This window comes from Psammomys obesus, unplaced genomic scaffold (assembly GCF_907164565.1).
Source record: "Psammomys obesus unplaced genomic scaffold, mPsaObe1.curated_primary_1811, whole genome shotgun sequence".
NCBI classification, from domain to species: Eukaryota; Metazoa; Chordata; class Mammalia; order Rodentia; family Muridae; genus Psammomys; species Psammomys obesus.
The window spans coordinates 12,987,731-13,005,242 of NW_026586173.1; the positions used below are offsets into that span (position 1 = coordinate 12,987,731).

At 46.9% G+C, this 17,512-nt stretch overlaps 1 protein-coding gene across 1 annotated transcript; it reads left to right on the forward strand.

Moving 5' to 3' along the window:
• The first annotated feature begins 749 nt into the window (after positions 1 to 749).
• Positions 750 to 16,653, forward strand: LOC129672071 (zinc finger protein OZF-like). Its single transcript, XM_055601273.1, has 5 exons — positions 750 to 827; positions 1,292 to 1,418; positions 8,132 to 8,224; positions 10,029 to 10,120; positions 11,119 to 16,653. Exons 1-5 carry the CDS (start codon positions 825 to 827, stop codon positions 12,364 to 12,366), a joined length of 1,563 nt encoding a protein of 520 aa, XP_055457248.1. The 5' UTR covers positions 750 to 824; the 3' UTR covers positions 12,367 to 16,653.
• The last annotated feature ends 859 nt before the right edge of the window (positions 16,654 to 17,512 follow it).

Genomic DNA, 17,512 nt, shown 5'->3' on the forward strand with positions numbered 1-17,512 from the left:
TCACGTTCCGCTTCTGTAACCCTGCCTGTTTGAGTGCCAAGTCCCCCATTTTTAAACCTGACTGATAAACCCCTAACCTTCCCCATGTCCAATGCTGATCTTTTGAACCTGCCTTTAGGGACAGACAGCCTGTGCACGTGAATAAAAAAAGCTTGCTTTAATTAATTTGGCCCTGATGATTTGGGTCAGTGGGCGTTCTCCTCGAATCTGTGGGATTAACAGTGGCCTACACCTTTTAGGCCATCCCTAGGAATGCAGAGTCAGGTGGGTCTCTTGTCAGTTCAGTCCTGGTCTACAAGGCAAGTTCCAGAACAGGGCTACCTGGAGAGACCTTATTTCAGGAAAAAAAAAAAATCATGATACGATTTCTATGTATAAATACATATATGTACACATGTAAATACATGTATGATCTTAACTGGAAGGTTCCATGTGTATATGAGATTGGGGCTGGTTTCGCCACAGGAAGTCCTGCCTTAAAATACCTTCAGTCAAGAACTTGTCGATCTTTTCAAATTCACCTATGATCGGTGACCTTTACTGTCGCTTAGGATCTGAGAAGGAGGGACAGGAAGCCCTGTCTCTGAGGCTTTGGGGGGGGGTGGTGAGGGATGTCCAATCAGACACACAGACAGAGAGTAAGGGCGGGCTTCCAGTCCTGTGACCTCCACCTGGCCACCGGCGCCACCTGAGCCGTCTGCTCTCCATCCTGCGCCCTGTCCGCGTGTGCGCGCTCTGAGCCCGCAAGTCCCGGGAAGGTCTGCGTATCGCCTGGTACCCCTTGAGAACCGCAGTGAGGACTCCGGGTGTCCAGGAATCCTGAAATGGTGCGTCGGTGGCAGGTGCCCCGCTGTGGAACGCGGCTGGGTGGGCTCCGGGCCCCGGGCGTCCTGTGCTTCCCTGGTCCCGGGGCGCGTGTCGTGCTGCGCGGGAAGGCTGTAACCTGGCCCTTGGCTCTCCGTTGTCTGTGCCCCTGGGTCCCCCGATCTCTGCCTCCGAGGGCTCCCGCCGTCCGGTTCCCGAGATTCCACATCTGCGGTTTGGGGTGTTCAGCCTGGGGCCCGGACGATCCTGGCCCTGGGACGTCAGGCTCGATTCCTGGCCCTAGAACCCCATCTGTGTTGGGACCCTTCCATTAGCGGGTTTCGGCGCTGGTCTTCCGTTCTCTCGTGAGACAAATCAAACGCTGTAAGACCGTGGGACACATACACAGAATAGCACGCCCCCCCCCCTCCCCGCTTTCTGTTCCAAAAGCTGAAGACTTGGGTTGAAGAGAAACGTGTCGTTTCAGGGGTTGGTGTCGTTCGAGGACGTGGCCGTGCGCTTCACCTGGCAGGAGTGGCAGGAGCTGAGCGCGGCCCAGAGGAGCCTGTACAGGGACGTGATGCTGGAGAACTACCGCAGCCTGCTCTTCCTGGGTGAGGACTCCCAGCAACCGTTACTTTCCACTTCTATGTTACACACTTCACTGGACACATTGTAACAGGACAGGATGCATGTTTTTGAGAACAGTGTGCGGTTTTGCAGGCCGCTTACAGCGTTTGTAAAGATCTCATGACGGTAAAAGATGGGTTTATCAGCAGGGCATTATTTCTCCCTACTGTGAACATTTAAAAATTTTTTTCCCGATAAATATTTTGAAGGACTTAGTGGCTCTCGATCATATATGCATTGCTGTTCTGTAGAGCGTAAATTACCCATTACTTCCATAGGGAATAGACTCATTTCTCCATCCTCATTTGTCTTTCCGCAGCTGTCATCTCTCCTTCTTGGAGCTTGGATAACATACGGGTTTGTGTGTACACATTTCACTGTCTGTCTCCGACCTTTCTGGGGAAGATACAGAGTAAACATCCATTCGCTACAAATTTAGAGGCTCTTCCTGCTGTTCCGGTGTTCAGTGTCCTCACGTGTCGTGGAAATTAATGTCTTGTTACAGGAGTGTTGTTTTTAAGCCAGTCTCAGTGGCTCATGCCTGTAATCCCAGCACTTGGAAAGGCAGAGGCAGCGGGATCTCTGTGAGTTCCAGGCCAGCCTGGTCTACAGAGTCCAGGACGGACGCGGCTTCACAAAAGAGACAATGTTGATTTCTTCTATTAGTTGCTTGCTTTTTGGTATAGGTGATTTTGACATTGATGTCATCCCATCTGTTCATTTTTGCTTCTGTTCCTGTTTTTCACATATATTAGTTAAAACACTGTCTACACCATTGTATCAAAATGTTGCCTGTCTGTTCGAGGAGCTTCGTGGTTTTTCAAGTCTCCTATTTAACTTTGGATCCGTTTTTAGTTGAGTTGTATGGTGACAATGAGGTGTCTGTTACCGAGTCAATGTCCTGTTTCCTAGCACCACTTACGCATGAGAACTTCCCGTCTGAATGAGTTTGTGAAAATCCGTTGGTGGGTGGTCAGTGGTCCGTAGCTCTGCTAAAACACTGGAGATGGGGGGGGGTTTGTATGAGGGAGGAAAATGGATTTATTTACAATCTGTCCGCAGTGCCTAGGGTTTACGTTCTTAGGTTTCTTTGCCTTTCCTGTTTACAGCTTTACAGAAAAGATAAAACAAAAGCCAGGAAGCAATGATGGGTATCTGAACAGAAAAATCTCTCCCTGCAGGCAAGCTCTTCCTCTGGGGTTAGGCCATTAACCTTCTCTTCTTGCAACATGGAGTCCTGAAGATATTTCAATTATGCAGGGTCCTGGTGACACTGGCAGTCTGGACTCTGGGGTTCTATCTGGGGGCGGCTTTCTTGGACTCCTTCGCTGCCTTTGGTTGACTCAGACACCTGAAAAAGGCGTGCCCTGGGACCAGACGGCCACACAGCCTCAGTTGAGAGCCGGAAATCGACAAATGTTTTAAAAGGAGTAAAAGTTTGCCTTTGCTTGTGGTTTTGTACTTAGTTGGCTTATTTTAGAGTTTACCCATTTAGTCCTTTTCACCAATGAGCAGAGTAAACACCGTCACTGGCTCCTGCTTTCCCGCTTGGGTGCTGCTCTTTTGGAAGTTCTTCTTAGGCACCAGCTTGGCCCTTTTTGCTTCCTTGGCGGCCCTGATAGCGTGCTCTCCCTGAGCTTTCCTGATTCTTCTTGGCCGTGACATTAGCAAGAGATCCACCAGTGCCAGCCACTGGAATTTGACTGCTTGGTGGATCCTTTGAACTTCTTACAATCGCTCCCCCCCCCTTTTTTTTTCTCCCTGGAGAGGGCAGTATTTTATCTGCCTAGAGCTTCTCTGAAAGGAACTCAGGGTTGATAGCCAGCTGTGTGGTGGTGCAGCCTTTAATCCCAGCACTCTGGAGGCACAGCATTTCTCTTATCGTAGAGCTTAGCACCAGGTATGCCAGATTTTCTATTTAGAGTGCCCATTGTGTTCCGTCCGTTTATCTGTCTCCCGGGACCTTACCTTTTCGGTTCCTATCTCTGGAGAAGGCGTTGAAGGCTAGTATTGCAAAGGCTTTAAGTTTGTTTTGATCAAGGTTGTTTACACCATTTGAGTCTTTGGTGCTTCTGTGTGTTGCTTGAGATGTTGAGATATTGTTAAGGACATCCTTTTCTGGTCTATGAAGACTGTCATTGAAATTAAGATTGTGATTTCATTGACTCTAACTTTTTTATGGATCTGAACATTATTCTTCTAACCACAAACTTGGAATGCAATGTTTTGGGGATTTTTCTTCTCTTGGTTTTGTGAAACAAGATTTCCCTGTATCCTGGGATGGTCTTAAATTTATGTAGCCCAAGCTGGCCTCACCATCATAGCAGTTCCCGTACGGTAGAGTTCTGGATCCCAGGACCTTTCCATTGTTTCAAGGGACTGTGTCATCTTTAGCTTATTTTCTATTTCATTGTGCTATTTTTTACTTCTTGGTTAATTAACTTTTAAAATAGGTTGAGGTTATAGCCCAGTGGTAAACAGCTTTCTAATATGTCCAAGACGCTATAATTCAATCCCCAGGATGGCAATAAACAATAAAATTACTGAACCATTTTAATAAGTGGATTTCTTTTCTTTTATTTTTTTTTTCTCCATAGAGGTGCTCATGCTTCTGAGTGTGAAGAGTTAAGGCATGGGTTTCCACTCCCGGCTAAGAAAAGACTTTAAAATGTCTTCAGGGGCCACTTTGAATGGGGTTGAGTTCTGCATTTCTCTGCAGTTTCATTCTTCATGAACACATGAGGTGTGGCTTTTGGTGTTTTGCGTTTGTATTTTGTAACCTGTTGTCTTGTCATCATCCACCCCCCTCACACACACAGGGTTTTAAAAACCTTAATTCTTTCTCTACATAGCATCCTTTGCTCTCTAAATAAGGACACTGTTGTGTTCTCCTTTCTACTTAAAAAAATTTTTTTTTGGATTTGTTGTTTTGCCTGAGTGTACCTCTGTGTACCACATACAGGCCTGGTGTTTGAAGAGGCCAGAAGAGAGCACTGGATCCCCTGAAACTGGAGTTATAGCTAATGAGAGCCGTCATGTGGATGCTGGGAGTCAATGAGACACCTCTCTGGTCCTGGTGGCCTTTGTCTCTCACTATCAGATACACGTGTCTAGAGACCTCGATGCTATGTTGGAAAGTCGTGGTGAAAGAGCACATCCTTCTCGTGTTCCAGGCCTTACAGGAAACATGTGCTTTCTCCACCCCTTCTGCTGTGGGCTGGGGGCGGGGGGGGGGGGGGGGGGACTTGCCGGCCGTGGGGGGGGGGGGGGGGGGGGGGGGGGGGGGGGGGATAGTCATCTGACACGTGGAGGGCTTATGTGAAGGTGGGTACGGTATTCTTAAAGGGCCCTATGCTTCTATGGTGGCGTTCACATGACTATGCCCACTGTGTAAATGTGGTGGTTTAAACTTGGGAATTTATGTGTGGTATTGTGGGGTATTCGCCAGAGAAGACTGCTCGGACATGGTTTAGAACATCTTTATTAGTTGGGCTGGCAACTACCCTGTCTGTTCAGGATCCCAGTGCAGCCCTGAGCCTTTCTCAGGGTGAGCTTTTAAGCACAAAAACCATATCCTGGGTTGGTGTGCCTCAGTTAACAAGAGCAGTTACACAGAAGCGGAACTGCAGAAGCCTAAAAGCAAGGTTAATACCTTTAGAGTCTTTTCCAGAACTATGGGCTTTGATGGATCAGGCCTTTGCTTTAGTTTTGGCTGGCAGTCCTGTCTATGTGAGGAGATTTATGGCCTGAATGGCAGGCACTTCCATCATGGAATCAGTTGTGCTGAGATCTCAGGGCCTGTTACAGTGGGGTCCCTGGGATGAAACACATATGAGACTTTTTTATAATCTTCTCTGTTTTGTTTGTTTGTCTTTTGAGGCTGGTTTCTCTGTGTAGTGCTGGCTGCCTGGAATTTGCTCTGTAGACCAGTCTGGCCTCAACCTCACAGAGCTCCCTCCACCTGCCTCTGCCTCCCAAGTACTTGAATTGAAAGCATGCACCACCACACCTGGCCGCTTATACTCTCTCCATGTGTTGTTTTTCCAGTTTTGTTGAGAACTTTGGCACCTCTTGTACATTAGGAACGCCACATCTGTAATTGATTGCTGCGCTCCTGCCTAGTTTGGGGAACATTTGTGATGCCCGTGTCTGTGGTAACAGCTGAAATCTTGGTTGTTCCTCCAGACGGTATCATTACCCTGCCCTCTGGAAGTATTTAGATTCTGTTTGTCTTGGAGTTTCCAGTTTCACTGTATTTGACAGGGTCATTGTTGCTCAGGTCTGATAGGTTCCCTTTCAGCTTCCTGGACCTGGATGCTCATGTCTCTCCCAATATCCAATCCTTTCAATGACTGGGTATTGCAATGTCTTTTCCCTTCTCTTCTGGAACATTCCTAAGGCTTTTTTTTTTTTTCTTTAATTGATGAGCAGAGGTTTTGGGGGCTCAGGTGGTGTATTACCTGCCGTGTGTATGTACGTGGAGATCGATGGAAAATTGTGGATATCCATCCTGGTCTTACACCTTGAGATGGGGTTTCTTTGCTTTAGTGCTGTTTTCAGTCAGCTGGCCTGGGAGCTTGCTGGGGACTGGTTTCTCTCCGTCTCCTGTCTCCCCAGAGGGGCACTGCTTACAAATGCATGTGCTAAGTCTTCAGGTGTGATTGTGTGTTTTTGCTTGGTGCTGGGTGTCTGAGTCGGGTCCTTCTGTTTGCACAGCCCTTTCACCCACCAAGTCATCTCCCAGCCCCAAATATTTTGACTTTGGAATCTTTTAGAATTTTACTCCCCCACCCCTTGTTCATGAATTGAGTTCTTCCTCTGTCAAGCTTTTGGCTCTCCCCCCGCAAAAAAAAAAATATATATATATATATAATAAGCTTGTTATATAAAATCAAACACAAAATCTTATCAATGATTCAAACTGATTTCCAACTGGTGTGCTTGTATTTAGGAAAACTATAAAACATGTTTACATCTTCACAACACATGTAGTTACAGCTGAAAAGCTATGAAATTCACAGTTATAAAGATTTAAAGTGGAGTTCCGTAAATTTAGCTGTAAGCAAGTATTTGGTGCTGGTTGCAAACAACTATTAAGCCAAAAGCAAGAGAAATGAGAGGAAATTACATGGTTTTAACGTGTCATGACAAATACTTCTCTAAGATGAAAAACAAGGCAATATAAAATTTATTTAAATAATTGAGATTTCTAACTGGATCCCTGGTTGTTTTTGGCAGCTTAGCCTAGCCTGGGGAGGGCAGTGTGCTCTGAGGTCAGGGAGCCTGTGCTGTGCCCCGCTGGATCCTTGCTAACTATAGTTAGGCAATCTGGCTGAAAATAAGGAAGCAGTGTTAGCAACAGCACACGCCTTCCCCACTGAGGCTCAAGCCTATGTTTACGTGTGTACATGCATGTTTATGTTTACATAGACATATATGCTGGGAGGAGGGGAGTAGATGACCACATACATCATGTACAAACTTCAAAGTCCTGTTTTGTATTTGGTACTACAGTCATAGTGATGGTCAAACCCTCCCATTCCAGAGAGTGCTGCCCACTATAGTAAGCAGCTTTTAAAAACTAGCGCAAGTGCTTTTGCCCTCCTCCTTTTTCCAAGCACAAGAAGGGAGGGAGCTCCCTAAGAAGTAGGCGAGGGATTGCTTTCCATTTAATACTATTTAATAGCTGGTTGTGACCATGTGTTCTTGCTGTACTACTCATCCTCAAGAATATTCGGAGCCGTTTCCCACTTAGAGGCAGCATTTGGAAGTGTATGCCATGTTGGCTCTTTACATTTTTCTTAGTTCAATAAAAGAAATTTTAATAACAAAATATGTGTAAAATTAAAATTTTTGTAACCTATTTTTATTAACCAAAGTACTTGCTTGCAGTCATTTATCTGAAAATATTTTATGGTTTCTTACAAAAGTTGGCTTTTGTCTTCATAAAGTTAACTTAAAAACTTCATACCATGTTTCTGGGCAACCATTCCTGTCTCTTGTGGTGTTCCAGCTCCATGAGAAGAGCCTGTGTGTGGGCCTCATACATCTTAACAATTTGTCGATCCTTGAAGGGAAACGCTGGTACTTCCTGGTGTCTGGCTTAGCCAGTAGAGTGGCCACTTCAGACAGTGCTCACATTTCACAGGGGATCAGGCAGATGCCTGAAGCTAGTCAAGGATTTCTGCAGTGTGGTAAGGATTTGCAGGGACCAAGAGGGGCTGACTGAGGAAGCCGATCAGACTGGGGTGTGCTGTAAACATTGGCGTGCCTACCTGAGCTCTTTCATTTGTGTGATCCACATAGTAGCTTCCAAATTCTGATGGTTCCACTCACTCACCCAGGAGGAAGGCTTTCTCATCCAAGGATGGCTCCCGTGAGTTGTGTTTGTGTTGTCACCTACAGAACGCTGTCTCCTCACGAACCAGCCTTTTTATGATCATGTTCTCATTTGTCCTAAATACCATAGGTGTTGTCTTTCTATTTCATTGTGCCTTCCTACCACTTCTGTTTTCTTAAAACCATCACATCAGGCTAATATGCAGTTTAATGACCCTGAAGATAGTTATCAAAGAAAAAGCTATGCTAACGGTTTTTAAGTCGCCGATTATAGCACCATTTATGAATTGGAGCTATTTGTTATTTTATAGACCTGACCTGCACTCAGCATCATTTGTCTATTATTTCACACTTTCAGGGCACTGTCTGACCAAACCTGAGCTGATCTTCAAATTGGAGCATGGACTTGGGCCGTGGGATGTGGCAGAAGCCTCGGGCAGGAGCCTCCCAGGTCAGTAGAGGCATGTTGAGCACGGAAGGTCAGCAAGAAGGAAATTCATCAGCTCTTGCCATGTTGAGCTTTTTTTGCCGACTTTTACCTAAACCCACTGCTGATGAATAAGTCTCTCTACTAGAGTAAACACAGGCATGAGGAAAGTGTCCACAGCGAATTAGCTTGGTAAACCAGAAAGCCTCTAACTTTGTGAAGGGAGACGTTTGTGCTTGTTTTTCAACAGCAGCTCTTACTATCAGTCACTTCAGCTTTTGCACCGAGGCATACCCGAGCCAACTAATTTCTCACAAACACCTGCTTTCATTTGCTTTTGGAAGAAATCTCACTGATGAAAACGAAGACTGCACAGGTAGAAAGTGATATTTGAAACAAACTGGATGTGAAAGAAATCAGCATTAGGTTTTCTTATAATCTTTGAAGCATGTGAGAAGCCGAAGTAAGGCCGCTCATCCTGAAACTTTATGTGCTGTCTCACGATGGAGGGATCTCAAATATAGATATATGTGCCCGGAACCTTTGTGAACCAATGTTTTAATAAGTGAAGTGGCATGCCTCGCCAGGTTATGCCAGTTGACATCAATATCCCAGAACACCAGGAGGAGACAGACTACCCAGACAAACCCCAAAACGACAAGTTCGAGGCTCTGTGTAGGCCTATATTCACCCTTACCTTGTGCACAGAATAATGATGATTTTAAAACTTAAAAGCTTCCACACTGTTGATAATGTGCAGTTCTCCATTCCCTCGGGATCTTTTTTTATTTGTTTTGTTTTGTTTTTCTAAAATGAAAAATAGAACTACCGTTATGGGGCAGGTGTCCTTCTCCCGCCTGTATGCATGGTGGAATTAAAGTAAGGGACAGAGTAGAGGTAAACACATGGGCCCATGTTTACTGCCAGGGTATGGTATCCGAGTGTGTCCTCATCCTTAGACTCATGGATGAGTTGCATGTAAAGTGTGTTACTCAGCCATCAGTAAGAATGGGGCCGTGGTCTTTCAGAAACATGGGTGGAAGGACACTCTGTCATGTCAAGCGGAATACGTTAGAATTGAAATGGAAAGTATGTGTTTTGTACCACACACTGAATGTGGAATTAAAGTCAAAACCAGAAAAGTAGAATTGGGAGGATTCCATAGGAGCGATGAGCCAACTGGAAGGCAAGAGTGGGAGAGTGTGTGTGTTGTATAACTAATATGTTGGAAATGAGGCCTTAAATTTTGCACTTGAGGGTGTGGCGGTGCACTTGGGAGGCAGAGGCAGAGGCCACCCTGGGCTACAGAGCAAGTTCTAGGCCAGCTAGAAGGGACCAAGTGAACCCCTGTCTCCAGTGTACACAGATTTTTATTTGAAATTTTCACCTACGCACAGAAAAGTGCACTTGCACAATGAGCTGCTGGCTATTTTATTTTTAATACAAATATTTATTGTCGTTTTAGAAAGCGCAGCAGTCTAGAAGGTGAAGGAGATGTGTAAAACAAGGGGTGAAGGGAGAAGTTGGGAGAGGGTGTCTTCTCCTTTTGGAGGAAGACGACGCTTTCCTCACCAACCCCAAGGAGTATTCTATTGCTTTTGCCCAGGGTGAACTCAACCATTTTAAACACGTATGTAGGAATCTCTTCTCTAACCTATATTCCTACTTAGGAGAGAGAACATTTACCTATGTCTACATCCTGGGTATAGCTACTTAATACGACCATTTCACGTGTGAAAGAGACGCTCTAGGTGACTTTATGTGTGGAGTTGCATAAAAGAGACTGACGTGTGATTCATAAATGGGGATGTTTTAAATCTAATTTTAGATGTTCATGTATTGACTGCCCCGATTGTCACCAGCCAGAAAAATTTGTGGCAAGTTGGAACCACCCAAAACAAGGCATCAAATGAAAAGATTGTAAGTAAAACATTAAATTTGGGCACTTACCTTAAGCCTGACCATAAAGAGAGTTTTATGTGTGGCGGGCATGTGGGTTCAGTGGGTAAAGTGTCGCCTTGCAAGCACAAGGACCAGCACCCATGTTTCAAGCCAGGTGTGGCCAGAGGCAGCTGTTATCCTGGTGGCCAGCAGAATGAGAAAGGACATCTGGACCTCTAAACTGTCCAGACAGCAAGCTCCACCTTTACTGGGAGACCCTTTCTCAAAACGTAAGGTCGTGATCGGAAAAGGCCCTACATGTCAACCTCTGGTCTCCACTCCCAAACACGCCTGTGCGTGTACACCTGCACAGAAACAGACACACGCCACGAGCGTGGATGTGCTCATGTCTTCCCCACGCTCAAAACACTTAACCCAGGCAAGAATGTGCTGTGTCTCTAGATGTTACAGAGTGGCCTCAGAAATTAGAGTGGAGAATAACTCAATTTTTAATGCAGCTGGCAAAGCTCTCTTGCATCCTGCATGTCTTCTTTGCCATGAGAACAGAGAGCTTTGGTGTATTTGGCCGGGGGTATCCTCTCACTCAACAAATGGTACATAGAGAAGTTTCATTTCAAAGATATTATAGTAAGCTGGGCGTGGTGGCACAGGCCTGTGATCCCAGCACTCGGGGAGGAGATGCAGGTGGATCTCTGTGAGTTCGAGGCCAGCCTGGTCTGCAAAGTGAGTCCAGGACAGCCAGGGCTACACAGAGAAACCCTGTCTCGGAAAACTAGCAAAAACACTAAGAAAACGTTATATGTGTCGTCTAAGGCAGGGATCGTGTGAAGTGATGTGACCACTGTTAAGGTAGTCAGGACTCGGTGCTGTAAATCTGGACTCCGCATGCAAGGTGTGTATGCATGAGAAATGGAAATACGACTGGGAAATCACACCCCACAGAGCCTCAAGAACCTAAGCCAGGACAGGAGCCTGTCTCTAGGGATGAGAAATACAACAAATTCTTTTATTTCCAGGTAGAGCTAAAGGCGCAGCAGAAGGTCCATGAAGGGTCAAAATCCTGTGAAAGCGAAGCACCTGGGAGAACGTTATGTCAGAGCTCTCGGCGCACCGGGAGCCAGAGGCCTCACACCCGAGAGGCGGCTCTTCCTCCTGTGTCCGATCGGAGGGCCAGGGAAGGGAAGGGAGGCCTGGAGGGCGCTGAGGGCTCGCGCGCTCCAGGGAGCCCGAAGGCCCCTGCGGCCCAGAGGCTCCATGCACACGCAGGCGGCCGCGGGGCGGACCCCGGACCTCCAGGCCGCCAGGGGGCCCTCCCGAGCGGGGGCCCCTACGCGTGCGAGGCCTGCGGCAGGGCGCTCCGCACCAAGCGGAACCTCGCCCTGCACCGGCTGCTCCACACGGGCGAGAGGCCGCACGCGTGCGCCGAGTGCGGCCGGGCCTTCCCCCACAGGGCGGGCCTCGCTCAGCACCGGAGGGTCCACGCGGGCCGGAGGCCCCACGCCTGCGCCGACTGCGGCCGCGCCTTCTCCCGCCCGGCGCACCTCGCCCGCCACCGGCGGGCCCACACGGGCGAGCGGCCGTTCGCCTGCGCCGAGTGCCCGCGGGCCTTCCCCTGCCGCGCGCGGCTCGCCCGCCACCGGAGGGCCCACGCCGGCCAGCGGCCCTTCGCCTGCCCGCAGTGCGGGCGGTCCTTCCTCCACAAGGCGCACCTCACCCGGCACCGGAGGAGCCACTCGGGCGAGAGGCCCTTCGCCTGCGCGCCCTGCGAGAAGGCCTTCTCCTGCCGGTCGGACCTCACCGCGCATCTCAAGGCCCACCCGGCCGAGAAGCCCCATCGGTGCACGGAGTGCGGGGCCTCCTTCTACCGGAAGCCGCAGCTGGTGCTGCACGAGAGGGGTCATGCAGGCCAGAGGCGCTACGAGTGTGCGGACTGCGGAGAGGTTTTCCACTGCAGATCCCACCTCACGCTGCACGGGATGGTGCACGCGGATGAATACCCGTATGTATGTCCGGCATGTGGGAAGTATTTCTACTATAAGTCACAGCTCCTCGTGCACGGGAGAACCCACCTGGGGGATAAGCCCTATGAATGCGGAGACTGCGGGAAAGCTTTCTCCCGCAAGCCGAACCTCCTTCGACACCAAAGTACCGTTCACTCCGGTAAGAGCCGTTCGAATGTAGCAGATGCGGGAAAGCTTTCTCCTGTGAGTCAAGACTCCCTGTGTCTCAGGGAACGTGAACACGTGGAAAAGAACGCAGGATAGCTTTCAACCTCAAGTCACAAGTAACGGCAGCGGACAGCTCAGCTGGAGAGCCCCGTGAACAGAGATGGATGGATTTGAACAGGAAATCATGTGGCTGTGAAGTGTGTGCAGGCCACAGTTCTATAGCGCTAGCGCCCAGGGTACTTTAGGGCTTTCACACGGAGAAGAAGCTTCACAAATGGAGAGTGAAGAAGTGGGGTCGTTGTGAAGAACCTGAAGGTATTGTCTATGGGGAGGAATTGGAAGACTCTAGGGTCGGGCAAGGAATGTATGTGACGTTTGTAAACAGACTGTCCTAGTAGGAGCCAGGAAGACAGTGCTGAGCGCAAAAGCCGGATCATGAGCTTTCATAGGGAAGAAAGACCCTTGGTGCTGGCCTGGGGGCCGGCAGTTCCGGTGATGTAGTCTTGTCTTGCTTTCAGTTTCAGTGCTACTTCCTGTGCCCTGCTGAAATGTCATCTCTCAGTTCCTTGTTCCTGCTGCAGTGACTTCTCCACTGTGGAATTCAAATAGTCTTTACCTTAGGTTGTGGGATATACCTCCTACCATGACAGCCACTACCCCAAGAGCTGTGAACCGGGGGAAATCCTTTCTCTCTGGAGTTGCCTGTTTTGGGGTTATTGCAGCCACAAACAGAAATTAAGACAACTTGCTACTGAGAAGTAATGTTCTTGTTGTGATAAGCCTGCCCATGTGGCTCTTTGGCTTCTGGGACTGTTTTATGCCTGTTCACCCAAAAGTAGGAATTCTAAAGTGAAGGGGTCCCATGCCCTGTGGCTTTACCTCATTCCTGAGGTCATTGGGCACTGGTCTTGGACCTGTGATTTTTCTAAGGACTACATGACATTCTTCAGGTAGGGGGTATGCAGAAAAGAAGCCTCAGCCACAAAGGGAGCCCTCCATTTTGCACTGAGGGACTGTCCAAGGTAATAGTGCACTTCGACCTTAGCAGCAGGGTTTCCTGACAATTAGAGATAACTGCCTAGGAAAGTCTTTTCCCAGGGTCAGCAGACAGACGTCCATGTTCGAGGTGCCTGTGTCCTTTCTCAACCTGGCAGCAGTGTCGCGTACGGCCTTTGCCGATAAGGACGACGCAACAACCGAGGATTTCTTCAGTGGCAAGTTTATTGTGTAGCTCTTTCCAGCAGATGGTGAAGGACCTAGACCCCGGGCAGCGCTCTGCTTAAATAGCCAGCAAGGCGACCTGTCCGTCTGTAATTGGTGCTCTGCTCAAGTCTTCATAAGCATATGGCTGGCAATTGGAGTGCAGCCTGAACCCACATTAGCATAAAGCTGCGCATGCGTAAACTGCAGGGCGGCGTTGGCAAGAAGAACCAGGAAACAGGAAGCCGGCGCCATCTTGCAATGGCGGGAGCGGCTCCCGACATCTCCCCCTTTTATAAATATTAAAGGCCATCTCAATCAGAAAATTAACACACTATGAGTTTACCGATCAGCCTGTTGAGCCAACAGCATCAGCGATCAAGGAATTTACACAGTGTAGGAGACCCTCCGCACCTTGAGTCCCGTGCAATGGGAACCTGAGCCCTGGGAGGTGTAGAGGTCTGTCTTGAACAGCATCCTGGTGTAATGGGAACCTGTGCCCTTCAGGAGTGTTACAAGTCCAGACAGCGTCTCAGCGGTTGAGCATATTAAGCCAGACTTGGGGAGATGTTCTCTGCTCTACAGCCAACATAGCCTGCACCATGGCCACATTTTTAAGATGTTGTTGTCTCTTAAAACGGCAGAGCAACCAAAAACAGAGGAACAGCCCCGCGAGCATAGACATGTCAAACATTTCTACACCAATCCATTTTTTAAAATAGGAAAATGTAGAGGACAACCAGTTAAATAATCCTTGAGTAACAGAAACATCTAGGCAAGTGGAATTAATTTGAACAATTGTTAGGCGTAATTTTCTCATTGTCTCATCAAATTCGGCGGACCAATTAGATTGTAGCAAACGAGACAATTCTATGGATAAATTTGTAGCCTTAGTAAAATTGTTATATTGAATAGAAGTTACACAGATTCCTGGCAATTTAACCTCACATCCCAACTGAGCCAGCTGTCACAAAATCTCTAGCTGTTTTTGAACTAAATCAATACGTTGATTAACTATCATTAATCCTCCTCTTAACTGATTATTCATGGAAGCCTGTATATCTATCGCTTCACTAACTGATGCTGACAAATTATTGAGGGTTTGAGCCGTGGCAACCTGGCCATTTAATGTTAAGGCTGATACAGTCAGGGAGGCTCCAACCGCCGCAGTGGCTATAATAGCCACTATTGCTGCGGTGATACCAAAATCACGCTTTTGACGAACTAGAGTCAAAGAACTACTAGTCCTCACCGGAATAGGTGGAAAACGGGGCATGCGGGCTACAGTAGCCAAATCATAATCACTAGCATTTCAGCACAGAGCATAGAAACATCCACTATGATTACAAACTATCCAAACAAATGGAGGCCAAACACAGACTGGGGTGGATTTTACCAACTTTGGTTTTCCTAATACTGTCGCAGATATATCACCAGATGAAATATTTGAATACATAGTTGGAGTAACTGTCGCTCCGCCCAAAATGGTGACCATGGGCGAAAGATCTGTACAACTGTCACCGACACCACACAGCAGCCAAGCATCAAAGGGATCAATATCGTAGCTCCAGGGATCCATAACGGTATAATTTCCATACCCCTCTAAGGGTGAAAAGGTAAAGAGTCTATTTTGGAGCAGATGTGCTCTGTGACTCTGACAGCCCGTCTATGGGAAAATAGATGAAGAGTCCACACGCCCGCCAATGTAAAAGGGGGCGTACTGAGGTTGATACTTTTGATCACTGCGTTTCTCATCAGATGAGTTGTTCTGTGGCCACCATCTAAAAAGGATCGTGGCATTGGCTGAAATCACTCCGTTCTTGGTGGTCTCTTTCCCTAACTTGGCATAAGAAAAATTTTCTAACCCTATACATGAATCAGCATAAGTTTGGTTGGTTGTGAAACAAAGACTGCCGTTATTTGGCTGGGTGTTATTGACCGGCATTGGGGCTATGTCTTGAGACATTGGCAAATATGGTAGCCCTATGGAGTCATTGGTGGTAAAGAGCCGGGGGAAGACTTGTGCATCATACATGACTGGCATTGGTCGTGGGAATGCTGATAGGATCCCCCATCGGATCTCCTGGGTCTCCACCTCTAGGTTCATCTGCACTCCGCTCAGGATCAGGATCAAAGTTAGGGTCAGGCTCATCTTGCTTGACCACCCTGGTCAGACGCGCTGGAACCCAAATCGGATTTTCTTGATCCTGCAGAAAAACACAAACAGCTCCCCTGGATCTTATTAAAATAGGTCCTTTCCATTGATTATCAAGAACATCCTTTTATTTTATTGTTTCTTTTGATGTCCTGTGACTGACATGTCTGTCTGTAGCAGACCGTCCTTCAGAATCCAGATTTAAAAAATTTATAGTAAATAGGACAAGGGAAATCTTAGTCCTAGGTCCCATAGTAATGGGGCCTATTCCCCCTTTTTGTTTTTGAAGAATCATTTTTAAGGTATAATGAGTCTGTTTTATCACACCTTGCCCCCTAGGATTGTAAGGTAGGCCGGTGATATGGCGAACGCTCATCTTTAAACAAAACTGTTGAAAAGTTTTTGACGTATATGTTGGCCCATTATCAGTTTTGATCTGTATGGGCTTGTCCCAGGCAGCCCACGCTTTTAAGCAGTGGGTTATAACATGTGTAACTTTTTTTCCCGGGAGAGGGGTGGCATGAACTATTCCCGAGCAGGTGTCAACAGAGACATGGACATATTTTAATTTTCTAAAAGCCGGGACATGAGTTATATCCATTTGTCAAATATGAAGCGGTTGTAATCCTCTGGGATTAACCCCCACTACGGGTGATGATCTGAAGTCTGTATAGTTATTACACTTTAAGACAATATCCCGGGCCAAAGCCCGGGGTATCTCAAATTTCTATCTAAGAGTGTTAGCATTTATATGGTAGAGATCATGGAAGGCTGTAGCCTCTTGTAGAGGGTCTTTGTAGACAAAAATCTGTTTAGTAGCCTTGTCTGTCAAGGCATTAGCTTTTGTCATGGGTCCAGGTAGCAAAGTATGAGCTCTCATGTGTTGAATAAAGAAGGGAGCCATTTTGTGTCTAATAGACTGTTGTATTTTTGTAAAGACCTGTATCACTTGACTTTTACTATTAATAAACCCTATTGTTTTTAGAATTTTGACTGTGTGAACCACATAATGAGAGTCCGAGACTATGTTTAATGGTTTTGAAAATCTCTTTAGGACCTCAGCAACAATGGCACATTCCACTAATTGAGGGGAGGTATAAGGAAAAGCCTTTTGAACCGTCTGTCTATTGACCACAAAGCTTCCAAGCCCAGTACTGGACCCATCAGTGAAAACATCGATAGCTCCATCAATGGGCTGATTTTTAGTGATTTTTGGAAAGATAAAAGCATGATTTGTCACAAACTGAAGTAAGGGATGTTTAGGATAATGATTATCTATTTTTTTTTTAATATGAACATTTTAAAATAGCCCATATATCAATGGTAGAACATAGCACTTGTACTTGATAACTAGTATATGGAGTAATAATTAATTGTGGCTCCATGTCAAAATGAGTAATTGTTAGTTGAAGTCCCTTAATGGCCAATTCGGCCACGCGAGTGGGGTAATGGCTCAGAATTTGACCAGGGGACGCTTGTAAATGAACCCAAAACAAGGGACCATCTTGTCATAACACTGTTGTGGGCTGTTGAGGGGATGGAATAACACACAGCTGAAATGGTTGAGCTATATCAAAGCGAGTCAGGAAGGCTTTATTTAATCTTTCTTTAACCAATTGTAATGTTTTGGAAGCCTCTGGAGTAAGCTGCCTGGGCGAAGTAATAGCAGCGTCGCCCTCCAAAATAGCAAACAGGGGTCTAAGCTCAGCTGTTGTCAGACTTAATGAGGGTCGAATCCAATTAATATCTCCCATCAATTTTTGATAATCATTAAGAGTGTGTAACCCATCTCTTTTGATAGTAAGTTTTTGAGGTGTAATACTTGTAGGAGTGATCATTGACCCAAGAAATTGTCTAACATTGTCTTTTTGAACCTTTTTGGGGGCA